The 23,751-nt window shown below is 38.5% G+C and overlaps 1 protein-coding gene across 5 annotated transcripts in view; it reads right to left on the bottom strand.

Moving 5' to 3' along the window:
• The window catches only part of Supt3h (SPT3 homolog, SAGA and STAGA complex component), a 342,495-nt gene that overhangs the window by 107,254 nt on the left and 211,490 nt on the right, over positions 1-23,751 (bottom strand). For all 5 annotated transcript variants that reach the window (XM_027387432.2, XM_027387433.2, XM_027387434.2 and 2 more), the window contains exons 4-6: positions 20,084-20,170; positions 17,473-17,563; positions 8,161-8,300 (exon numbers count right to left, since the gene is read on the bottom strand). In XM_027387432.2, the coding sequence (XP_027243233.1) occupies positions 8,161-8,300; positions 17,473-17,563; positions 20,084-20,170 (318 nt within the window). The remainder of the gene's footprint in view (positions 1-8,160; positions 8,301-17,472; positions 17,564-20,083; positions 20,171-23,751) is intronic.

Here is a 23,751-nt window from a genome sequence, read left to right as displayed (position 1 = left end):
AGGAGAGAAGAAGGAAGGTGGGAAAGGTGAGAGCTGAAGATGGGAAAACTGCTTGAGCAAGACTCTTACAGATGCATTAATAAAAGGCTCTCTGGCAGAAAAAGGAGAACATTAAAAAGCAGTGACTAGCTCTCACCTGCCTTTTAAGTTGATGCTATGAAAAGTGTCACAGATCCATTAACACAATGGGACACACTAGTCACTAATATACTCCCAGCTGAACCTAACACAAGCAATTCTAAGTTAGGAATGTGATGGTAGAAATAAGCTGAAGTCTACCATCAGGTTGATCTGTGTGACTTACCAGGAAGTAGCAGTAAGAACTGGACTGAAGGTAGGTCCTCAGCACATAAGCAAAGAAAGAAAGGGGTAGCAGTTCTATACTAAATAAGCAATGATTTGCTAATTCCACTACACAAACTGAGGCACTGAGACAGAAACCTTGCCACAGAATAGACTTATTTTCATATTTAGAAATACTAACTTACTGAGATTAAGCCAGTGAAGATAAATAAAAGCCAGACTATATAACAACAATCTGCCCACCTACTGTGGGGAATGTGGGTCAAGGAGAAAGAATAGGGAAATATAATCCACAAAATATTCAAGGCAAAAGTATGCTGGTTATTACAGCGACCACAATCTGAGAACTATAAACACTAAATGTAAATTAGTGGTAAATCCTGTGGTGTTCTTAAATTCAACGATATTTTAAAACTCTTTTCTCCTAAGGTGTTTTATAAACAAGTTGGTGGACTGATCTCTAAGAGAAGCATTTCATTTAAAAAAGATCAAATTAAAATTATGTGAGACATAAAATATTCGTTCTAAAACTTGTAATTGAACAGTATAATCAGTTATGTGCTTAACAAAAACATATTGATGCAGGAGTCAGTCCAGCAGCCCAGCCAAGCTTGCACACACATGTCCAGTGCAGGATGAGCTGCGCACAGCTGGGAATGTTGGTGTCCATCTTTACCCTGACATATGGCTGTTTCACGCCTATGATCTGGGGAAAAAGAGGATGCACAACCATCTTGTCTGAACTTTAGAAAGTATTCTTTCACCAAGACAAGGGACCCTGCAGCTGCCATGTGTCTTCTGACTTGGATGAGGAAAGAATAGTTGCACAAGTTCAACCTCAAGGCTGCTGCCATTCATTTTGCTCCCTGGAGGATTTAGGAAAGAGGCAGGGAGGTAAATTTCACTCAGAATTAGTAGAGAAGAGTCTGGATAGCTCTGAAAGCAGAAGACACCCAGAGTGGTGGTGAACTTGCCAGCCGAAACCTGAGTCACCACAGGGCCTCTCCTTCAGTCCAGGCATTGTTCATTTAAAAATTACATTTATATTATCATTATTATTTTATTATTATCATTTATGTGCTATAATGCATATGTGTAGGATAGAGGACACCTTGGAGAATCAGTTTTTCCTTCCATCATGTGTATGCTGGGGACCGAACTCGGGATCTTGTAGGCAGCAGCCATTTCACTGGCCTGAGACCAGATCTGTTTTGACAGATACTGTACCCATATAACAACATTTAATAGTCACTCCTTTTGTCATTTTTCTCTTCCAAACTGAGATGGTAGTATCTTCACAAAAAACTTCAAGGAGTCTATTTCTTCTGAGAAATTCAGATAATACATCAACATTACAAACCCTTTGCTAATGAGATCGGGCGCGTTCAGAGTGGTACGGTTCCATGTGTAATGGTGAGCACTCTGGACTCTGAATCCAGCGATCTAAGTTCAAGTCTTGGTGGGACCTTTATATTGGAGAAGGAAACTGGGATTGTCATGTAAAACAACCCTGTTTCTAATTCAAATAAAAAAAGTTGGGAAAAAAAACAACAACCCTTTGCAGAACCTCTAAAGTTGTTGTTACTGAAAGATTCAGGCATTATGCTGGCCTGCCCTGGTTATCTGGCAGAATTCACTCAGGCAGTACCCTGGTCAGCCCAGGGTTCCATGGGAACCAAGGCTGCACGCAGGTGTAAAGGACAGACCCCTGCCCACTTTCCCTCTCTTCACTTTCTCTCTTTTTCTGTTCTCGTCTCTCCCCTTCTCCCACCTTTAATAAACTATGGTTAATGTACTCTCTAGTTCATGCTCCATTGTGCCTGTTCCATTTCGTGGTTCTTTTCTAATTTTTAAACTTTTACAAAATAACAACAGTTACTGTGTATAATCTTATTTGAAGACAGCAATTTCTCCCTCTCATTCTGCCCACTGTAATTGTTGATATCTTGAGTAGTAGAATTTAAAAAAAGCCTGTTTGGAAAACAAAAGCCTAAAAAAATCCTTTTATATGCTAATTGGTATTAATTATATTTACCTCTATTTTAAAAAGTTTCATTCAGGACTCCTTGTATGCAATTCTAAGGTCAAGAGCTGCCTTCAATGTGTTATTCCCAGATAAGGACCCACCTTGGCATCTTCCTGACATTACCCTGCCTTCACCTTGGTCCTCATTTGTGTTACACATTTACAATTTCAGTGCGTGTCGGGCCCCAATAGGGATATGATATTTCGGATACAGGACCTAAATTCAATTCCAGGACCTCCAATCCTTCATTGTCTTTTAGATGTAGGCTGGTTACCTTCAGAAGGCCTGGCCAAGGTGGAGAATGCCTCCTAGTTTGTATAACAATAGACCTAGGCTTGTGGAATGCATGAGGCCTTGAGTATGTGCTTCAAGAACTATCTTGAGGATTAAAGGAAATATTTGATATCAGCTCTATACATGAAAATGGATGTCTTCTGCCGGTACCCCCACTTTTGGAAAGCTATTTAAGAGGATGCTTGAATAAACTGTGGTCTCCAGTACTGACTGAGAGCCCTCCTGAGATGACAAGATGTCTCTGTCTCATCCTTAATGCCATTGGGTAGCTAGGACTTCCCTCTTTCCACACTCCCCCACTCAGGGTCAGAGCCGGGCAGTTAGGCTGGTTCTGATCTCAGCCCCAAAGACATCAGTCCCGAATAGATGGCCTTTGTAGCTTGGGACTGATACAGGCCAGACCCCAGCAAAATGGCCCACAACGTGAGGCCTGAGAATGGGGGAAGAAGTGATGGACCACACAGAGGAGGTGTGACAGCACCTAAGAGCAGGACAGCAGGAAATATCTGCCCCTGAACTGGTTAGCAGTGTAATAGAAACCAGAGACCTCTGCACCTACTGAAGAGCGGCTGGATGAGAAAGAACACACAGGGCAGAGAGATTGGGAGGAGTACAAAGAGAGAGTTACTAAGTGTCAGGAAATGCTAGCAGCCCAGACAGGGCAAACTCAACTCTGCCCTCTGTCTCTCTGTAATAAAACCTTTACAGTTTTCTATTCTTTTTGTCATGTAGGACAAATCCAATGTTATTAAGTTTTTAAGATCCTCTACAAGTGTTCTTACAAAGATCACCTGAAATTGCATTAAATTCATGTATTACATTGGAAACAAGTAGGACGTTTACAGGGCCGAGCATTTGTATCCAGGAGGGAGGACCTTCAAGCTATACTTGGGACAGCTTACATCTCTCTCTATGCTTCTGGCTGATGGAACATTTTCTTGCAGACTTGCAGACTGTCTTTCCTCTCATTTCCATGATCTGGTAGTTACCAGGGAGGGCTATTTGTTTTTAAAAACCAGTATCTACCTTTATTAGTTTTGATGCTTTTAAGACTGATTATCAAGGTTTACCTAAACACAAAAGTTGACATTCCATATACATCATAGTAATTTTTAATTCCTGAACATTTAGTAAGGCTTTACTTTATTAGTATTCCCTGAACTCTGGCAAATGGAAGTGGCTTGAGTAGGAATTCTGGGATTTAATGGAATTCTGTTAATATGGTCATATTCATATGAATATTAGATAAACTAGATGTTTTAATGCTGTTCTGGTTCCTACCATGTCTGTATTTCTGCTTCTTCTGTGCAGCCGTTATGTCTGAAAGCACTGGAAATGGACAACAAGCATTTTCTATACACTGCAACTATATTACAGGCAGTGAGTTTTACTAACATAGCCCCACTGTCCCATTTTGAAGCTTTTCTCCTTCAATTCTCTTTTCTACAATGCTAATATTACTATTGCTAGCTACTGGATCTGTCTTATATACTAGAGACAGTTCTTTTACCTTTAAAAAAATCAAGTAAAATATATTTCCAGTCCTACCAGTATAACAAATAGATACAAGCATAATACATATATATGCATAAGTAAACATGCATGCATTTATACTTATAGACTAGAATTACACCTTTCAAAGATTACATACATACATACATACATACATACATACATACATACATATCCCTCTTTCTCCCTGCCATTCTGAAGACTGAACATAGACTGACATATGCAAGGCAAACTGTCGACCACGGAGTCATAACCCTCCCACCTATTTTCATTTCCCAACCCAAATCCATTGGCATTTTAAGCATGTAGTAAACAGTTTTTTTTTTCTTTTGAATTGTTTTAATTGGGGTTGGGGGTTTAATTGTCTTTATAAATGCCTACCTGAGCCATACCAATCCTTTCTCTTTTGTTAGATTTTATTGGAGGTGTTAACTGATTCAGTTTTATAGGAATTTTATTTTCCTTTATAAATAAAAGAAAGCATGCTGGGGACTAGTGGAATACAGTTTACAAATAGAAGACAGAGAGCTTCTGAGCTGTCTCTGGCTCCTCAGGAGGTTTCCAGTTGTCTTGTCTCCAGAAACCACTCTGTCTGGACTGAGAGCTCTTGGAAATTAGAACTGGACTTCTGAGATTTGGCTGACTAACACAGGAGATGTCTCTTAGTATCTTATTATTCAGCCTTCAGGAGACACTGTGCTCTGTAAACCTCTGTAAACTCTATGGGCAGATCATTTCCTTCCTTCCTTCCTTCCTTCCTTCCTTCCTTCCTTCCTTCCTTCCTTCCTTCCTTCCTTCCTTCCTTCCTTCCCTTTCAAGACAGGGTTTCTCTGTGTAGCTTTGGAGTCTATCCTGGTACTCACTCTGTAGACCAGGCTGACATCGAGCTCACAGAGATCCGCCTGCCTCTGCCTCCCAAGTGCTGGAATTAAAGGCATGTGTCACCAACGCCAGGCAGATCATTTCTTGTTAGGCAAATTAGGGGCCAGCTGAGATCTCATTCACTTTAAAGCTTATCTAAAACAAAACTTTTAAGCTGCCTCATGTGCATACCACCCTGATTTCTAACTGGATTCCACTGGATCACAGCAGAAATAAACATTCACTAGGGAAAGTCTGCACCCCACCAGCTGTAGGATGTTCTCTCTGGCAAGCTCTTCTCACAGCTCTCCTTTGGACCTTGCCTATTTGTAGATTAGACTGGATGCAGTGCTCACCCGAGTTTTCAAGCAATCATGTTTACAGGCCCTTCATCACCTTGGACAGAATGGTTGACTTAATCAATGACAAAATTGAACTTCTCAGACTCCTCCTTGTGCAGGGTCCTCCAGTCAGAGGACTTTTTGCTAGGAGAAACCAAATCTATCTCCAGATTTTAGGGATTCTTCCCAGGCTTCTGGTTTACTTAGCCACACCTAGCTGACTAGAATGAAAAAAGATTCAACACAGAAACCGTTACCAAGGTTCTTATCTACAAGTGGGCTGTATTCCTGTGGATGGTTATGTCTCCTATTTCCCTTTGTCATGCTTCATGTCTCTTAAATATTGGAAATTTTTAATGCTCAAAATTTGGTGGAGAACTAACAGGTTGATATGATTGACTATGCTGAAGGTGAACCATAAAGGGAAATGGATGCAAAATTTCAGATAGTTTTCATATTTCTAGCCCCCAAATACTTAACAGCAATGAAGGAAACACAATGCCAGGCATACACATCAGCTCAAAACTACAGCAAAGAACATGCTTTTTACAAACCTACTGGATGTTTTCAGAATCAGCTAGGGTCCCAACATGTTTGTAAAAGTTTCTCTTCAAAATTACATTTACATGAGAACTGAGAGAGAAGGTGGCAGGGAGAGAGAGGGAGAGAGGGAGAGGGAGGAGAAGGGGGGAAGAGGGAGAGAGAGGGGGAAGAGGGGAAGAGGGGAAGAGGGAGAGAGAGGGGGAGAGGGGGAGAGGGAGAGAGAGGGAGAGAGAGAGAGGGAGAGAGAGAGAGAGAGAGAGAGAGAGAGAGAGAGAGAGAGAGAGAGAGAGAGAGAGAGCCTGTTCCAATGCAGCTCTGTTGGTGGGTCTACACCATTTCCTCTGTTCTAGGAGAGAAGGTAGCACACTGTTTCTGCAGGCATAAGTGATGCTTAGAGGAAAATTAAATCATGGAATGATGGCGGGGCTGATTATTCTACTGTGCTTTAAAGGCAAGAAAGAGATTGCAGTCTTCGAGTCCAAAGTGGTTTCATATGGACTGCCACAGCTGCGGTTTACTCTTGAAACTATAACCTGTCAAATTAGAAGCAGGCAAGGCCTCTGCTCTTAATGGTTCCACTCTTTACTTCTACTGTCTATAGTTATGTCTAAAAGTCTATCATTTTTTATTCAGTTCAACTATGTCATTTGGATGAGTAAAATATGGAAACTACTTGTCATCTTGGCAGGAGAAGGTTCTAGTATGTTGCAGGCTTAAAGAAACAATCAATTTTAGGCTTGCTGTCTGGATAAGGCTGACTTCTATTGTAGGTGTCCTTACTGAGTTTGCTGTTATTTCATTATCTTGGTTAACACTGTACAGTGTAAGCACAAGATGGGAAAGTGGTTCAGGTGTGTAAGCACTGGAGTGGTTTCTGCCTCTGGAGACTTGGTTGACTTTACTGAGCCAACATCCTTCCCGCTCTGTTCTGCTGCTGGGAGCCTAGTATTATAAACGGTTCCATCCCAATCCCCTCCCTTAACTGTAGAATGACCTTCAAGCAAATTACTTGTTTAGCTGAGATGTGCCTCAAAGAAATTGATAAGTCAGGTGTTCAATTTTACATAGAATTTTGGTTGAGTACTCCTTTCCTGACTCTCTACATGCTCATCTCATGATATGAAATATTAGAAACTAAAGCACAATTTGCTCCCTAAGCAATGCATCATAAGCGAAACCATTCCCTAGAAAATCATATCCTGTTGAGGCCATAATGACATCAGAAATATGTGTTTATCATCTGTTTTAGACAACTTAGCAAATTTTTGGCCCACAACAAAGTTGAAGTAAAACCATTTGTAGTTGCCTCAAAGAAAGATAACCACACTTTCCTAAGGTAATTGATACCTAAGAGGATACTGTCTTCAGATCACAGCCCTGGATCTAGGCATGCTAATTCTTAAAAGAAGGTTGTTAAATTTACAATGCATGGATGTCAACTGGGCTTCCTCCAGAACTCAACGGGAAATAATTCTCCTTTTAGCATGCATAGAGACCACAATGAAATAGGCATTTAGAAACTACCTTGGAATTCTGGAATTACCTCTCTTGCTCAACTTAAGGAGAAGGGGGAAACTGAGATTCCTTTTAGAATGTAAAAGCGTAATAGTCATAGTGAGAACTAAGAATACTAGTGTGTTTTGGAAAGCACTCAAATGAAATCAATCATTACTTTCATTTTTCCTGGAGTGTATTTAAAGAAGCAGTGATTTAAAGTATAGATAGCTAAGGTAAACAGAAGACATACAATTTTTATATTCATAGTGAAAACATGTGTAGGTAATGCAAATATGTCACTTGCTTTCTGTGACAGTGATATAAAGCATGTAGCTTCCCTGGACACCACCTTAGCCAGTGAGGTCAACTGCAGCTGCCAACAGCAATCTGAAAGGCAGCTCTTCACGCTGTGTGCCAAGACAAAAGCACCAAGAATTACCTTTGCCCCGCAGGCAACTGGATAATTTGGAAAAAAAAAAAAGTTAAGTAAATATTTAATCTAAAGTAGCCTGAATGGAATAAAATACAACAGCAAATGTCAGATACGACAAGTGAGTGCTTGCCACTTCCAAAGAAGAAAATAGAGAATCAAAACCCAAGATATTTCTCAAAGTCAAGTGGAAGCAAAGCTTCCCTTCCCCAGCTTGCTCTTGAGTGTGCTTCCCAGACAAAGTCACTGATCTGGACATGGCAGGCAAGAGTCAAGGCCCCTGGACAAGAAGCCGAGAATCCAGGCACTGAGCTGGCCGGTACACTGCTATGAAACACAACGACAAGCCATACCTCCATTCTTTCCTGTTTAACATCATCAAGTTCGTTGTCCTCAAACATTGCCAGAAGCTCTCCTGTCTGGTCGATAGAGTTGATCAAATCCTGAGCGATTTTCTGTCTCTTGTTTGTACTGCTGCTGCCACTCAGTTTTTCTTAATGGAGATTAGAAAAGAGAAAAATAAATGTCCTGAGAAGGGACATTACCATCAACCAACATATATAGCAAACACTGCATGTGACATTCACACACAATCACCTTTACAGAGAAAACTCTTGCCTCTAAAACAAGTCATACAGAAATCAATCACTTACTAATATCACAAAATAAAAAACAGACAGAATGAAATCACATTATTAGTTACCATAATAAGTGTGAAAGGGCTGACTGAATCCCTTATAAAAGGGAGAGGGGATCTCAGGTTTGGTAAGAATATTGTTCCATAGTACTTATAAGAGAAATAAAACACAACCAGGAAAGAGGGTATGCTAGGTAAACACAAGCAAAGAAGGCAGAATTCACAACTATTCATGCTAGAAAACACAGTTCATGACCAAAACTGCACACGAGACAGCATAGTATATTGTCTAATGAAAAAGGAAGACTAACAGGCATACTATTTTATAGAATCAAGATAACAGAGAAAAATCACAAAAGAAACCTACTAGAAAGTATAATCAATGAAAGATATGTGAATGCTTTGCTTTCAAAATTTGACAATTTATGTTAAGGCCATAAAAAACACAAGTGCTTCAGCACTGAGAGTAGCACCCACAGAAACAAGGTAGTCTATTTTATCAAGTCATCTTCTTCTAAAATAAAAACTTTAATGACTATATATATTCACAGCAAGAGCTGAGATGTAGCTGTGTAAGGCCCTGTGTCCAATCTCCAAAATCAAGGGTCGGGGGAGGACATAAATACAAACACTCAACAATATTACATGTACTACTTTCTCCTATGTCCCGCCCCCCCCCTTTTCCTGTCCCTCACTTCTCGTTATGTTACCCACCAATCCCCAACTCAAGACACAGCTCACAGTGGCCATCCTGTATGTGACCACCATACATTTTTCTGTGCTCATATATTCACAATATATTTCTTTACACATGTGCTTTCTTCATTTTCTTTAAAAATAGACTCATGCACAGTCTTCCTTTATGAAGAGAGAGAGGCTCTTTTATCCTTTCTTCTGTCCATATTTCCTAGTGGAAGACAGAAAAAGATCTCTCTATCTTCATGGATAAGCCCAATTCTTCTGTAAGGCTTGCATAACCATCTATATCCAATATATTTACTAACATGGCTTTCAATCCATCCTCTGTTGATGGGAAGACACTGTGTCAATTTTTGCACTGGGTATCTCATTCATAGGTGTGCTCTGTCTTCATTGCTAAGAGTGGAAATGTTACAGACACTTCAAGTTTCATGAAAGCAATCTGAAGCTGTCTTCTACATTTCTTCCCAGAACTCCAGCAAACATCTGGTGAATATAAAGGGAAGTACTGTAAAGTTAACCCTGTAGTCAACAGGGATTTCAGCATCTTCTCATGTTTGTTTTCTATCCGTGTTTATCTATGATAACAAGGACTCTTTCCTATTGTCCTCATTGTTTCTGCCTGTCTGTTGGAGAGCATCTTTTGTTATAGAGTAATCTAAAATTTTTATATTGTTGTTATTTTTAACTTTTGATTTCTACTTCCACAGTGTGAAGTTTCAATTTTCAAGTTTACTTTTCAGATTTACCGTTTTCTTCATTTTGTTTTTTGTCTTTACGCATCTAGAATTTATTTTATATATAGATAATACTATATGTTCACCTCTAGTGTCTTTAAAATATATGTACAGCACCACTGATACGTTTTCCTGTTATATTGAAATTTTGTCAGACCTCAAATTTCTGTGTCTTAGATTCTGTTCCTGGACATTCGAGCTTGTGCCCGTCTTCCATATACAAAGTCCTCAACAACATCACAGGGTTCATATATACACTTACTCTTCTATTTCATACTTTCCCAAGACATATGGGCATTTCCTGCTCCACAGGAAAGCTATAATATTTTTGTATGACTCAAAAGAAATTATTGGAATTATACCTAAAGCAGCGTGAATTCATTGTTTGGTTGAACTAATACATTTAATATGTTTCAATTTCATTGTCCTTCCTTGTTATCTGTTCCTGTAGTCAATGTTAATAAAATGTTCTCTGTGTTAATTCCAAGGACTATTTTCCTTGAGTACTACAGGTGACTACAAAGCACCATTGTTGGAATGCTCATGTTGATCCCCCACTTTTCAGTCATATGCTTCCTAAGTAGCTAAGTTGAGGGTTATTATCCATGTACAATTAAAGACTAGTGAACTGAACCCTATCAGGTATCTACTGTTATTTCAATTGTAAAATGAACTTTCTGGCCAATTTCACTTTTTCTTTTTTTACAGTATTCTATGGACATAGTGAAAAGACAAAAATGATTGTTGACACTCCAAGAAAATAAGATCTAAGGACACGTTTTCTGATATTTTGCTGGTTTACTATTTAGCCACTACAGGTGTGTTACACTAAACCAGTGGTTCCCAACCTTCCTAATGCTGCAACCCTTTAATACAGTTTCTCATGTTGTGGTGATCCCAAACCATAAAATTACTTTCAGTGATACCTCATAATTGTAATTTTGCTATTGTTATGAATCCTAATGTAAATATCTGATATGTGACCCTTGTGAAAGGGAAGTTTGACCCGGGGGGGGGGGGTGTCATGACCCTGAGGTTGACAGCCACTTCATTAAACAGTGTGCCTTCTATAATCTTCTTTATTCTTGGCAGAGTTTTAACACAAAATTCTGAGTACAGTGGTACTATAATCTTTTGTTTTCTTCATGTTTTTATATGCACTCATCACTTACTGAACACAGCATTTTGTAATCTTCCAATTTATGTGTTGTTGACATTTGTGATCTTTCTTTTTTTTATTTTTGGTTTTTTGAGACAGGGTTTCTCTGTGTAGCTTTTGGAGCCTATCCTGGCACTCACTATGTAGACCAGGCAGGCCTCGAACTCACAGAGATCTGCCTGCCTCTGCCTCCCAAGTGCTGGGATTAAAGGTATGTGCCACCAACGCCTGGCTTATTTCTTTTTCTTTTCTTTTCTTTTCTTTTCTTTTTTTTAACATTAATTCATCTATGTTGATAAATCTTCCATTTTTTTCTGTTAATTTGAAAGTTTTAGTATACTTTTCCATTCTATTCATGTTTGATTTTTTGGTTTTTTTTCCCCTTTGTATCTTCATTTTTTTTTTTTTTTTTTTTTTTGGTTTTTCAAGACAGGGTTTTGGTGTAGCTTTGGAGCCTATCCTGGCACTCGATTTGGAGACCAGGCTGGCCTCGAATTTACAGAGATCCACCTGCCTCTGCCTCCTGAGTGCTGGGATTGTAGGCATGCGCCACCAATGCCCGGAATATCTTCATTATTAAAGTCCTGCTTTTCTTTCCTTTCTTGGGGTGTGTATTGCACGTGTAAGTGGTGCATTATGTACACATGTGCACTGGTGTTACTGCCTGTACGTATGTGTACATGTAAGTAAAAAGGCATCGACTGTCCTCCTCTACCTTCTCTGCTGTGTTCCTCTGAGGCACAGTCGTACTCTTTTCTCTTAATACTACTGGAGCTGAGGATATGGCTCTGCGGGTAAGGTGCTAGCCATGCAAGCCTGTAGGCCTGGGTTGGGATCCCCAGAACCTACATGAAAGCTGGAAGCAGTAGTGTGAACATCTGTAATCCCAATGCTCAGTACAGCTCTGCCAGGAGATGCAAGGTTGAGACAGGATAATCCAGAAAATCACAGACCAACTAGTTGAGCACATGTAACAGTGGACAAGCTGAGTAAAGTGAAAGGACTGATACCCAAGGCTGTCTTCTGATTGTCACATATGTGCTATGGCATGTAAGTGCCTATACTACACACACACACACACACACACACACACACACACACACACACACACATCATTGTATTTATTAATATATTTACATAGTTGTATTAAGCTGGGGGGGGGCAAGTTAAGGGCCTTGGCCTGGTAACATGAGCTGTATACCTGAGCTACACCCCTAGCCAGTTTAAAAGCAAAATATAAGTCAGAAAGTTACTGCAAAGGAGTCATTAAATGTTGCAGTTGGTGGTTAATACTAAGGATGGTTATACATACCAAATAAAGATGTCTCAAATATTGTTATATGTAAGTACTGATTATCTGCTATCTGCTACAAATATGTTAATAAATGTTTAGAGTAAATATGCTTATAATGAAAAATAATTAAAAAATTTTAATTATGTGCCTATTAAAGTATCTTTTTACCCTCCAATGAAGATAGAAGAAAAATTAAGCCAACCTTTGCCTAAATTATGCAGCTCTAACCAAGGTATTGTTAATAAACCCATATATTACCTTTTTCAGGGTAGAATCTGGACATAGATCTTCATATAGCAGCTAACTCTTTAAATAAAATATATCAAGTGAAGCCAGAAGCTAATGAAATCAATGCTGAAGGACTGTAGAAGTGACGTCCATACAAAATCATATAGTTATTTAAATCATTATGATATTTGTGTGGGTGTACATTCGCATGGGCATGATTTTCCTTTGGATTGTATCTTGATTGTTCAGTCTAGGAGCATAGGGACCTTTGCAGAAGACAATGTCCTTTGATGGACTGTTTTAGATGACTCCCTAGTGCTACCCTGTTTCCAGCTCCAGGCAACCACTCTAGGCTGTTTTCCCTCTGTTGCTATTTGACAACCTGGGATATGTTGTCTTTGTGATGGGCTTCTACTTCATCCACGTATGAGCATGCCAGTGTTAAATTCCACTTTATTGCTCTAAATATTTCCTACATTAATATCCTGCACTTATGTCTTTATATGTTGGCAGATATTGGGCTGATTCTAGTTTTCTATTGTAAAAGATGCTGCTTCTCATGATCATGTGAATTTTTTTAAATGTAGACATTTCTTTTCATTTAGCATTACTGGGTGTTGAATAGCTGGTTTACTTTGTTAATCTTTTTCAGAAGCTTCCGGGATGTTTTCTGAACTGCCTGCACCATTTTACCCTCCTCCTAGTATCATAAGCTAAAGCTCTCCATAGCCTAAACAGCATTTGCCTTCATCTGTCTGTTCAGTCACAGACATCCTGGTGGATGAGGAGCAGCCTTTTATTGCTGGTTTGCATTTGCACTATGGCTCAGGACAATGGCCATCTTTTCTGGCATCTATTAGCTATTGCTTTACTTCCCCTACTTCTGCTACAAGGTTACCTCAGGTCTTTCACCCATTTTCAAATTGATTTATTGTCTCTATTATGGAATTGAAGAGTTTTTTATACATTTTGCCTATGAATTCCTTAGAATATAAATGAATTTATATATATGACTTTCTCATTCTGTTTTTTCTTTTGCATATTCTCTGAAGAACTTTAAAAGCTTTAAACTTGATCAATTCTAATTCAATAGTGGTTTCTTTTGGTGCTATGCTTTTGGTGTCATGTATTCAAAATAACCAACAGTTATTCCTGTTTTTCTTTTGAAAACTTTCTATTTTGACTGGCCAGAGATGTTCCATAGGTAAAAATGCCTGCCATCAAACCTGATGACCTAAGTTCAACCCCAGAACCCTTATTGTGGAGGAAGAGAAATGATTCCTGCAAATTGAATTCTGACTTCTGCTCACTTCACCATGGATCACACACCCCGTATATGCTTATACAAAACAAGTAAATAAAGATATAATAAAAATGAAAAAAAAGAATTTTGTATTTTGAGCTGCTATTGTGAGCTCTCAATGATCTGTACTTAGGCTTTTCATTCGTTTGTTTGTTTTGGGGAGCACACTGCTTCATGAAGGGATCAAATTATTTCTTTTCTATGTAGATCTAGATGTCACAGATGCCTCAATGTCTCTAGTTGAAGGAGCTATTCATTCCACATGGCACTGTTCTGCAAGCTGTCAAGCATCACTAAGCCTTTCTGCAAGTCTCATGTGTGTTTTCAATTCTGATCATCCATTGCCCAGCATGTATCCGGTTGACTGTGGCAGATTTACAGCACAGTTGTGAAGTCAGCAAGCTTGAGTTCTCCAACTTGGCTACTTGATGAGATGGTTTTCAAGATTCTGGGTCATGTAAAAATTGGAAAATGGATCCTTACCTCTCTAGAATCTGTCATTTCCACATGAATGACAGAATCAGTCTGTTCATTTATCAAAAGATGGCGTGATGCGCAATCTATAGCTCCAGCTAAGGATGGCTATTTCCTTAATAATCCAGAGTTCCAGCCGTCAACACTGGCTATCTTTGTATTTCTTCTTGGTCTTCTTTCTCTCTCAACAGTGATTTCCAGTATCTATGTAGAAATCTTGCAGGTCAATGGTGAAATTTATTCTAAAATAGTTTATTCTTTGTGATGCTTTTATACATGGTATTGCTTTCTTCATATGACCCTGAATTGTTGCTGAGTATAAGGAATGTGTACCCACTTGTTTCATATTCATCTTGTATCCTGAAAAGTCATGAATGTGCCCACCAATTGCAACAGTTTTTAGTAGGTTAAGATATGTTAATATATAAAGAGCATGCCAGATACATACATAGATTAACATGTTTAATCTGGGTGCTTTCATTTCTTTTTCTGCCTAAATATCACACTAAAACCTTTGTACAATACTGCATAGAAGAGAAACAAGTGCATATTCTTGATGGGGGAAGTCCTTTTGTGTATATGCTTCTCTTATTGGTTAATGAATAAAACACTGATTGGCTGTTTGGCCAGGCAGGAAGTGATGTAGCTGGACAGACTCAGAATATAAGCAGGGACAAACAGGAAATCGCTCTCCTCTCTCTTCTCTGTGGAGATGCTGACCCCAATGGAGTAAGCGGCCTGGACATTTTCTCCGGTAAGATAAGAGCATGTAGAAAAACTTAGATTATTAGAAAACGAGTTAACATTTAAGACAGAGCTAGCCAATAAGAAGCCACAGCCAAAGGTCAACAGCATTGTAACTAACAGAGTCTCTGTGTATTATTTGGGGGCTGAAGTGGCAACAGGACCTAGGCAAAAGTCTCACATTACATATTCTTGTCTTATTCTTGATGCTAGGGAGGAAAGAATCTAGCCTTTTATGTTAAGTACCCTGTTTCCTTCTGGGTTTTCTTGGTCAGTAGAATTTGCTCTAAAATATACTGCAGACTGGGAAGTTTAAACAATTGTTCACTTACCTGATTTTTACAGGCTGTGGCATCCTAAGTCCTGGCAGACCTGGGATCTGGTGAGGGCCCCTTTTTAACAGATAGGATGGGAGTTCTGGGTATTTCTTTATAGAAGTACACTGACCCCATCCATAAGGGCTCTCTTTTTATGGTCTAACAACTTTCCAAAGCCCTCCAGACACCCTCTCTTATGTCTTTTATGATTAGCTCTGAACTTACTAAACTGTATCAGTAGAGATGATTTAGTTTATCCTAATGGAGCTTGTTTATTTAGATACTTGCACATGTGTTTAATGATTTTTTTTTAAGACTGACAAGTTTTCATTCACTATTTCTAGAAATATTGTTTTCTGATCCCCCTCTTTCTTCCTCTCTCCCCCTCCTTCCCTTCAGATACATTAGAGTGATGTATTAATTTGCTGTATATCCATTTTCTAACATAGCACATGCTGGTGTACTTGTGTACTGTACACTCCATGTCTTCTGACATAGCACATGCTGGTGTACTCGTGTACTGTACACTCCATGTCTTCTGATACAGTACATGCTGGTGTATTCCTGTATGGTTTACTCCATGTCTTCTGATACAGTACATGCTGGTGTATTCGTGTACTGTACACTCCTCTTCTGATATATTATGTTGATGCACTTGATGGTCTCCTGTATGTCTCAAACTCTGTCAACCTTCTTAGTTTTCATGGTTCTTTAGATTATATAATCTTTAATGTAAACTCATTGGTTCTTCCTTCTGCCAGTTCAAAGCTTCTATTGTTCTAGCTTCCATCTTCCTTATTTTTCTTTAGTAATTAATTTTGTATGTGGGTGTATGTATACATGACATGGCATTTTTTTTCAGAGTAATAACTGCCAGGAACCTGTTCTCTCCTTCCATCATGTGGTTGAGCTTGGTTTATCAGGCTTGGTGGTAAGTGAGCTATCTCACTTAGTGTATTTACATTTAAACTCTATTATTACATATTTATAATTTTATCTCTTTATTGATAAGGTATATTTTGTGAATCATGGCTTTCATGGATGTTCTTCTCTGAATACAATTTCCTTTATATATTTGACACAATATAATAGTTCCTTTGGATTTCTTTGCCTGCTAAATTCAATATCTGGATCCCTAGAAGGCATGTTTTGTTATCTACTGTTTTGTTCTTTTTGTTTTAATATACATCATATCATTCTGTTTCTTTACACATCTCGTGTTTTGTTATTATATAATCTAAAATGACCACTTTCTACATCACAGTAACTCAGGCAACCATTTCTTCCTTTTGGTGGGCTTGTCCTTCATTGCTTTTTTTTTTTTTTTTTTTTTTTTTTTTTGTGCGTTGGCTAGACTGGCAACAGATTTCTTTATAGTGTGCTGCCTCTGATGTCTCTCACCCCTCCATGGTGCAGACTTCTGTGTGCATTCTCTCCCATCATCAACTTTACAGTGCCTTTGACTATCACTTTTCAAGCTCCCCATGACACAGCAGCTAATTCCTAGTAACCACAAGCTGGGTGCTAATGCTTTGTTTTTTTTTAAATATTTGTTCTTATTATATTAAATGATGTGTAGGTTTGTATGTGTAATGTGCATGTGAGTGCAGGTGACCTCAGAGGCCTGGGCCCTTGATTCCCTGGACTGGAGTTACAGGTGGTGGTGAGTTGCCTGACATGGATTCTGGGAACCAAACTCAGGTCCTCTGAAACAGCAGCAAGTGCTCTTTTGCTTGGTGTTGTTCAGTGGATCTCCTAGCCTTTACTTTGTTGCCAGGATTGCCACTTAGAGGTCCTAGCTATGAACTTCCACATGCTCTGCTCCAAATAACTTCCTTCAGGGGGCTTGCACAGTTCTTAGTTCTGAGTCTGCCTCTCTCTGTGCTGCACTAGACCTGTTGGAAAGCAGTATCCACCATGAAATGAAGAAACTGAGGTACTTGAGCCCTTTGAGGCTCCAGAAGAGAAAGTCATGAGGTTAAATTTCCAACAACTGCTAGAGTGTTAAGGAAGAACTCCTTGCCACATCCAGGTGCCCCAGCTGATCCTCCGGGTTAGGTTCTGTCTACTCACCTTCCAGTAGGTCATCCTCATCAATGCCTTTGATGATCTTTGACTTGTAGTCTCGGATAAACATGTATTTTAGAAGTCTTCTAAGCTTTTTCTATTGCAATATAAAGTAAGAAGCTTGTAATACATTGCTTTAATGATAAAAGATTGCTTTAAGAATTAAATTTAATAAACTAGTACCTGTTGATCATTTGGAAAATATAACTATCATTAGCTTAATAAGCACAAAATGTAGCCCTTCAATACTAGCTAAAATGTAAGTGTTTATAAAGGCGTTTTCACACCCATCTATCCAGACATTCCAGAATCACAATAATACTTTTTGTATATTTTAGAAAACATCTTAAATTCCTTTGATGATTTCAATAAATACCATATTGCCTTTGGTAAGCCAAGTATACTTATGCTTTGAAATTTTGTATACACTCTGAGACAAAAATTATGTAAGATGGATTTATAAACATCTAGACTAGGAGTTTTTAATAACCCATCTTTATATTTAAGTTTTGAGATAAGACCTTGATGTGTAGCCCAGGCTGAACTTGAACTTGTGATCTTGCTTCAGCCTACCTAGTGCTAAACTAACAGGAATGTGCCACCACACCTGGCCTGAGAATCCTTTCGTAGGATAGCTATGGAAAGTATCTATAAGCTGAGAAATCTGTCTTCAGGAACCTCAAAGCCCATGAATGATTGGTAGGTCTTAAAGACAGATAGTTTAGAAGAGGATAATAGCACTTACGTGTAAGCAACTTATGATGCCTTGCAGCATTTATTGTGCTAACCCTAAAATGTATTACCTCTGGTTCACAATCTTCAATTAATAATGCCTTGCATTCTGTGCTAACCTTAGACAGCACTGGCTCTGTTTCACAGTCTCCAGGCTTTAGATTTCTTAAGGGTGGAAACACAGTCCTTTGAACATCACTCAACATTTTCAATCTCCCTGAGTAGGAACAAATCTTACCATCTCTTTTAATTGAGGGACCCTGAGGTAAACTACAGACTGATGACTGAAGCTCAGTAGAGCCTGAACCTCTGAGTCTAATTCTGTCATGTGCAAGTTAAAGAAAGTGCCTACCTCATATCCTGCTGCACAGGAGTCATGAGAGACTGCATCCCATGGTATGTAAAGCGCATCAGGTGGTAGAAAATGCTTGTCTACAAACTCCAACTACTAAACAACAGTCACATTGCACCCTGAAGGGCTCTTGTTTTTCATTGTTTCCCTTTTCTCTTTGCTTTCATTGCACCCATTATTTTAGTTTTATTCTATTTAGTATTTTCCCTATATAAGTTACCTTACATTCTTTTTGGAACACTTCAGAATATAAATAAAATTACTTGAGAAAGATGAGAAAATGAACAACTATTCTGCTATAAATATGTTGCTGGTTTTTCAAAATATTCTGGTAAGAGTCCTAGATCCCAGCACAGCACCATCAAGTGACACATATTTCTGAAGTTTCTATAGCATAAAATGGTCACCTTCCTAACAAGGGGAAGGAGTGCCAGTGTGGACTGTGTGTGATTCTCTCTTTACATCTGTGAGTGGAAAGGAAACACCAGGGACAAGACATGCTGGGCAGAGCTAAGCAGCCTTGTTGTTTCCCGGCTGCTCCCACAGGAACCTTTGCTAAGGGCCTTATTGTTGCTAGCAGCCTTCAGGACTTTCTGGACACAGCACCACAGCGGGTACTGATGACTGCTTCTCTTTAAGGACCCTGCAAGTCCAAAACAAACTGGCAATTCTCCATAAAGTGCTTTTCTCAGCCATGCCCGGAGCCACCATAGCAACTATGTGTCCTGTCAGGTTCCTGGCCTTGGGTCTATGATCTAGAAGGCCCGAGGAGCCTGACCTTTGTCATAATCCTTCACTGCACCAACCCTCTTTCCCCTTCTAATCATCCAACCCAGGAAATTCTCCAAGTCTTAAATGCTTCAAGCATATCACATAGATTGCTGCAAGTTGTTTGATATTGAATGCATTTCTTTTCTTTACATATTCTTCATATTAATAAACAGCTGGTTGATTAAGACAGGTAAAGTAGTATATAATTTATTCAACTAGCTGCTTACAGAAAATTATGACAAAAATAGACTTACAAATATCTGGATACTAATACTTTAGTATCCAGAGTTAAGAATTTTATTAAAAATTGAAATGATAGTAGTTTTTAAGCTTCTAGCATTAATTTGCTTCTTTTCATAAGTCAGTGCAGAGAATAACTTAGCATTTCAAGTTAAAACCAATTCTGTGAAAGTCTGAATTCTATTAGTAGTAAGGAACAAACTGAGAAGAAACAGAAATGTGTTACTCAGAGAGACCCCATGTATAAGAACAGAGCTTGGTTGGTACCTAGGGATGTAAGACAGCAGTGAAAATGTCTAAACAAGTATAAGGAGGAGTAAAGATGAACTGTAGTGCAGTTTTGGCATCAGAGATCTGCTCATGCAAAAAGCAAACAATTCTGTAGTAAATGAATTTTGTTGTGCTAAACAGCTTCTGTGGTTATGATTCTCATTTGAAAGCTGTAACAAGGGTCCATCATTTCCTTATGCAAGTTCAATTAAGCATCAGGCCTTGTATTTGACAATAATTGCTTTATAGTACCTTATCTTTTCTCATCAAGAACAGAAGATCTTCAGCAGAGATCACCCTTGCTCCCCGAAGCTGAGAGACTTCTGCAGCTTGCTGTAACTACAACAAAGGAAATGCAGGAAATTGTCTCAGAAATATAAATTACACACAGTACAATCACAATGTCTCGAGAGATAAATCTACTACAATAAAGACCTTAGGGGAATAATCTAGCAATCACGTTATTGCTTTTTGAAGCAAAACTCCCTGTACTTTAAGAGTTCCAAAAAAAAAAAAAAATTGCAATTAAATTAGCTTACCAGCCCACCTGTAATAGATACAATAAACAAAAATCCTTGATCTCTTTCATGCAAAAGAAAAATCATATGCAGCTTCCAGAAATACATTAATACACCTGAAAATAATTTTATGAAATTTTATCCTTCCTACCCATGTGTGCAATGGTTTCGCTCAGTATCACTAGTTGAATAAGTATATTATTAATCTGAGCTCCCATGCTGGTATGATGTGAAATAGCCCCATTCAGGACTTTAAAGATCAACAAAAACAGAAGCTGTTTCTAATATCCAAAGGAAAAAAAATACTTTGGCTTTGGCAAGTCTTCAGTGGCTAAAGGATTCAGTCCATAAATCATAATACTGGACGGCATTAATTTCTTTCCACACTAATTACATGCACACAAAAGTGAACTGTATCTGGGATTCACAAGGCAAAACACACCGCCTGAAAGGCTAGATTCCCTGAAATGTCCATCTGAGCCTTCGGAGCTGCAAAGCCGAGATTTTTCAGGAATTCAGAAGCCCTAGAAACATAATCTTACTTGAAAATGACCTAGAAAATAAAAGAATGTGAAAAATGATAGTTCTAGTTTTTGGCAAAGACAAACTCAGTTTCTTATTTTGATTAGTTGGAAGGAACATAAAATAGGTCCATCTGAAAAAAATCAAGATGCTGGAGCACATGTGAGAAAATGTGCCTGTAAATTCTTCCAAATTTGATCAAACTGTGCTGATTGCACAAAGCCAACTCCCCCGTCTTAAGTATTATAAACATATTTACATATGAAAGCTGCTCTCCCACCCCCACCATATGCCTTTCTTTGAATGGAGTAAAACAGCGACACACACTCCTGAGAAGCACTCTTTAAGGTGTCACACTGCCATCCTTGCATCTGTGCTGAATTCAGGACCTCTGTTTGAATGTTTAAACCATTCTGCTAACTAAATAAGCTCTAGACCATCTCTGAATGAGCAGACTATAGAAATTGACTCTCAACTCCTCCTGTACAAGCTTTCCCACTGGATTTCCTGGATACTGGTAGTTGGTATATAAACAGAATCCTATCTAAATATAGAAATTTAAATTTAACTGTGAGCCATTTAAGAAGAAACCTTAGGAGGGGTTGAAAAATGATATATCTCCCCCAAAAGAAACTTAACAGTTTTCACCATGAACACACTTTCCCCTGAAAACTGTTAGGATGTCAGATAAATGTTTATACATCATTTTTTCAAATAAAATATTTCCATTACAGTCTTAGATGCATTCAGTCAGGGTGGAGAATAGGAGATACATAACCATTTCTCTGGACATATACAGAGAGAACCAGAGACAGTATATAAACACATTTTTATTTTCTTAGATGAAGAAGTGGTATTTACAAGAGAAACTCTATAGACATCAGGAATGTTATTTCTGCCAACAAAGGAACAGGTGAAATATGTGTCTCTAATAGGTTCCCCAGTAAATCAATGGCTTATCCATATCCATACACAATATTCTCTATTCTCTAAAATGTCAAGATTGCAAATGCAGTATCCAGAAATGTAATAAAAGAAATAAAGACAGAAGAGCTAAACATCTAGTACCAGTTTTTCAAAACTATTTGTTATAATAAGCAAATAATATATATATATATATATATATATATATATATATCCTTTTAAAGACAGGGTTTCATTGTGTAGCCTCTGGCTGGTCTACTCTGTAGTCTAGGCTGACCCTGAACTCAGAAGTCCCTTTGCTTCTGCCTCCTGAGTGCTGGAATTAAATAGGTCACTACCATACCCAGCTCACCATGGGCTTTTCTAACTTCCCTCATCTAAAGCATCACTTTCTACCACCCACAATATGAGCATTACCACTGCCTCTGGACTTGCCCGGGGCTGGTGTGTTCTGGGCTCCAGAATTACCTCTCTTGTAAGGAAGGAGAGGGATTTAATAGCTAGCTAAAGTAACCCATATGAATACATGTATTACCCATTGGCTTACTCTCCTAAAATTTCTATGTCTACCAAGATGAGTAAAAGCCAATCTCCGTAACAGTATGAAGCACAAGTTGGCATCTGGACACTCCAGATGCATGGGTGCACAGCTCATGGCCACTACATTCATACCCTGGCATCCAGCTGTTTGTGCACTTTCAATTTTTATATGTATTTTTAATTCTTAAAATCTGTATACAAGGGATTAGATATATTGTGCATTTTTCAATGTGCTTCAATGTTTCTCTTCCCCCATCTCTCTGCTACCCCTAAGTTCCTATTATAACTTTTCCACACTTAAGTCCCTTTTCCTTTTTATGTTCCATATGTCCTGGTGCCCACCCTTATCCTTCCTCATACCAATTTTTCTCTTTACCTTCTCTTGGTCTCTTTTCTAGTATACAAGCCAGGTGATCCAAACTTGGAAGATAAAAGCAGAATGCTCTCCCTGATATACAGCTCCTGGCCAGCAATGTGTACATGCATATATGAATAAATGGGTATTACCATAAATAAAACACAATGTTTTACATTTATTTATGCAGGATGTGTGTGTGTGGGGGCACACATGCAGAAGTTAGAGGAAAACATGCAGAAGCTGGTTCTCTCCTTCCTCCACATGTGTTCCAGAGACTAAACTCAGGGTGTCAGTCTTGGGAATAGGCCCTTCACCCTTCACATGCTGAGCAATCTCACTGGCCCATGATCCTCTACTCTTATAAATAATTTGCAAAAATAAATGGGAGTTAAATTTTTCCTAATTTCCTATGAAATAAGACTACATTTTCCATTTTTTACAAACAATGTTAATTGTATAAAATAGGCTAGAGATTGTGGCATAGACCAATACTTTAAGCCCAATGGCTAGCTTAATAATCAATTGACTTTTCTTAACATGGTGAAATTGCTACCCAGGAACTCAGTAAAATATTTTTCAGAAAGACAATGTAATTCTACCACAAGAGCAGTTCAGTCAAGGTGTTTCTATCTCTTTGGATTAGGACTTTTGTTCACAAAAGGGGTGGTTATACATGTTACAAGTATTGGAAAGTTAAACAATTAACCTAACATCACAACTCAATATGCTTATATTTTAAATAGTCCAGAATACTGTATTGGGAAGCTGATCCAATTGGAGGGTATAATGTACCATAGATAATATTTCAAATGTTTTTGTTTTGTTTTGTTTTTTTAAGATAGGTTTTGCCTAGCATCCAACTATGTAGGCAAAAGCTGATTTTGAACTTGATGCTCCTTGCCTCAATTTTCTGGGTTTGGGTATAACTGGTACATGCCATATCTAGTTGAATCTTTTATCCTGTAAGTAAACATTTCAACTTCTCACTACTGCCAACAACATTAACATTTGGGATTTTTCTTCACTTTAACATTTTCAACAATGTCTGAGAGTGTTTT

This window comes from Cricetulus griseus (genome assembly GCF_003668045.3).
Source record: "Cricetulus griseus strain 17A/GY chromosome 1 unlocalized genomic scaffold, alternate assembly CriGri-PICRH-1.0 chr1_1, whole genome shotgun sequence".
In the NCBI taxonomy this organism is placed as follows: Eukaryota; Metazoa; Chordata; class Mammalia; order Rodentia; family Cricetidae; genus Cricetulus; species Cricetulus griseus.
Note: the sequence above shows the minus strand (reverse complement) of the source record. Positions and strands in the feature narration are given on the sequence as shown.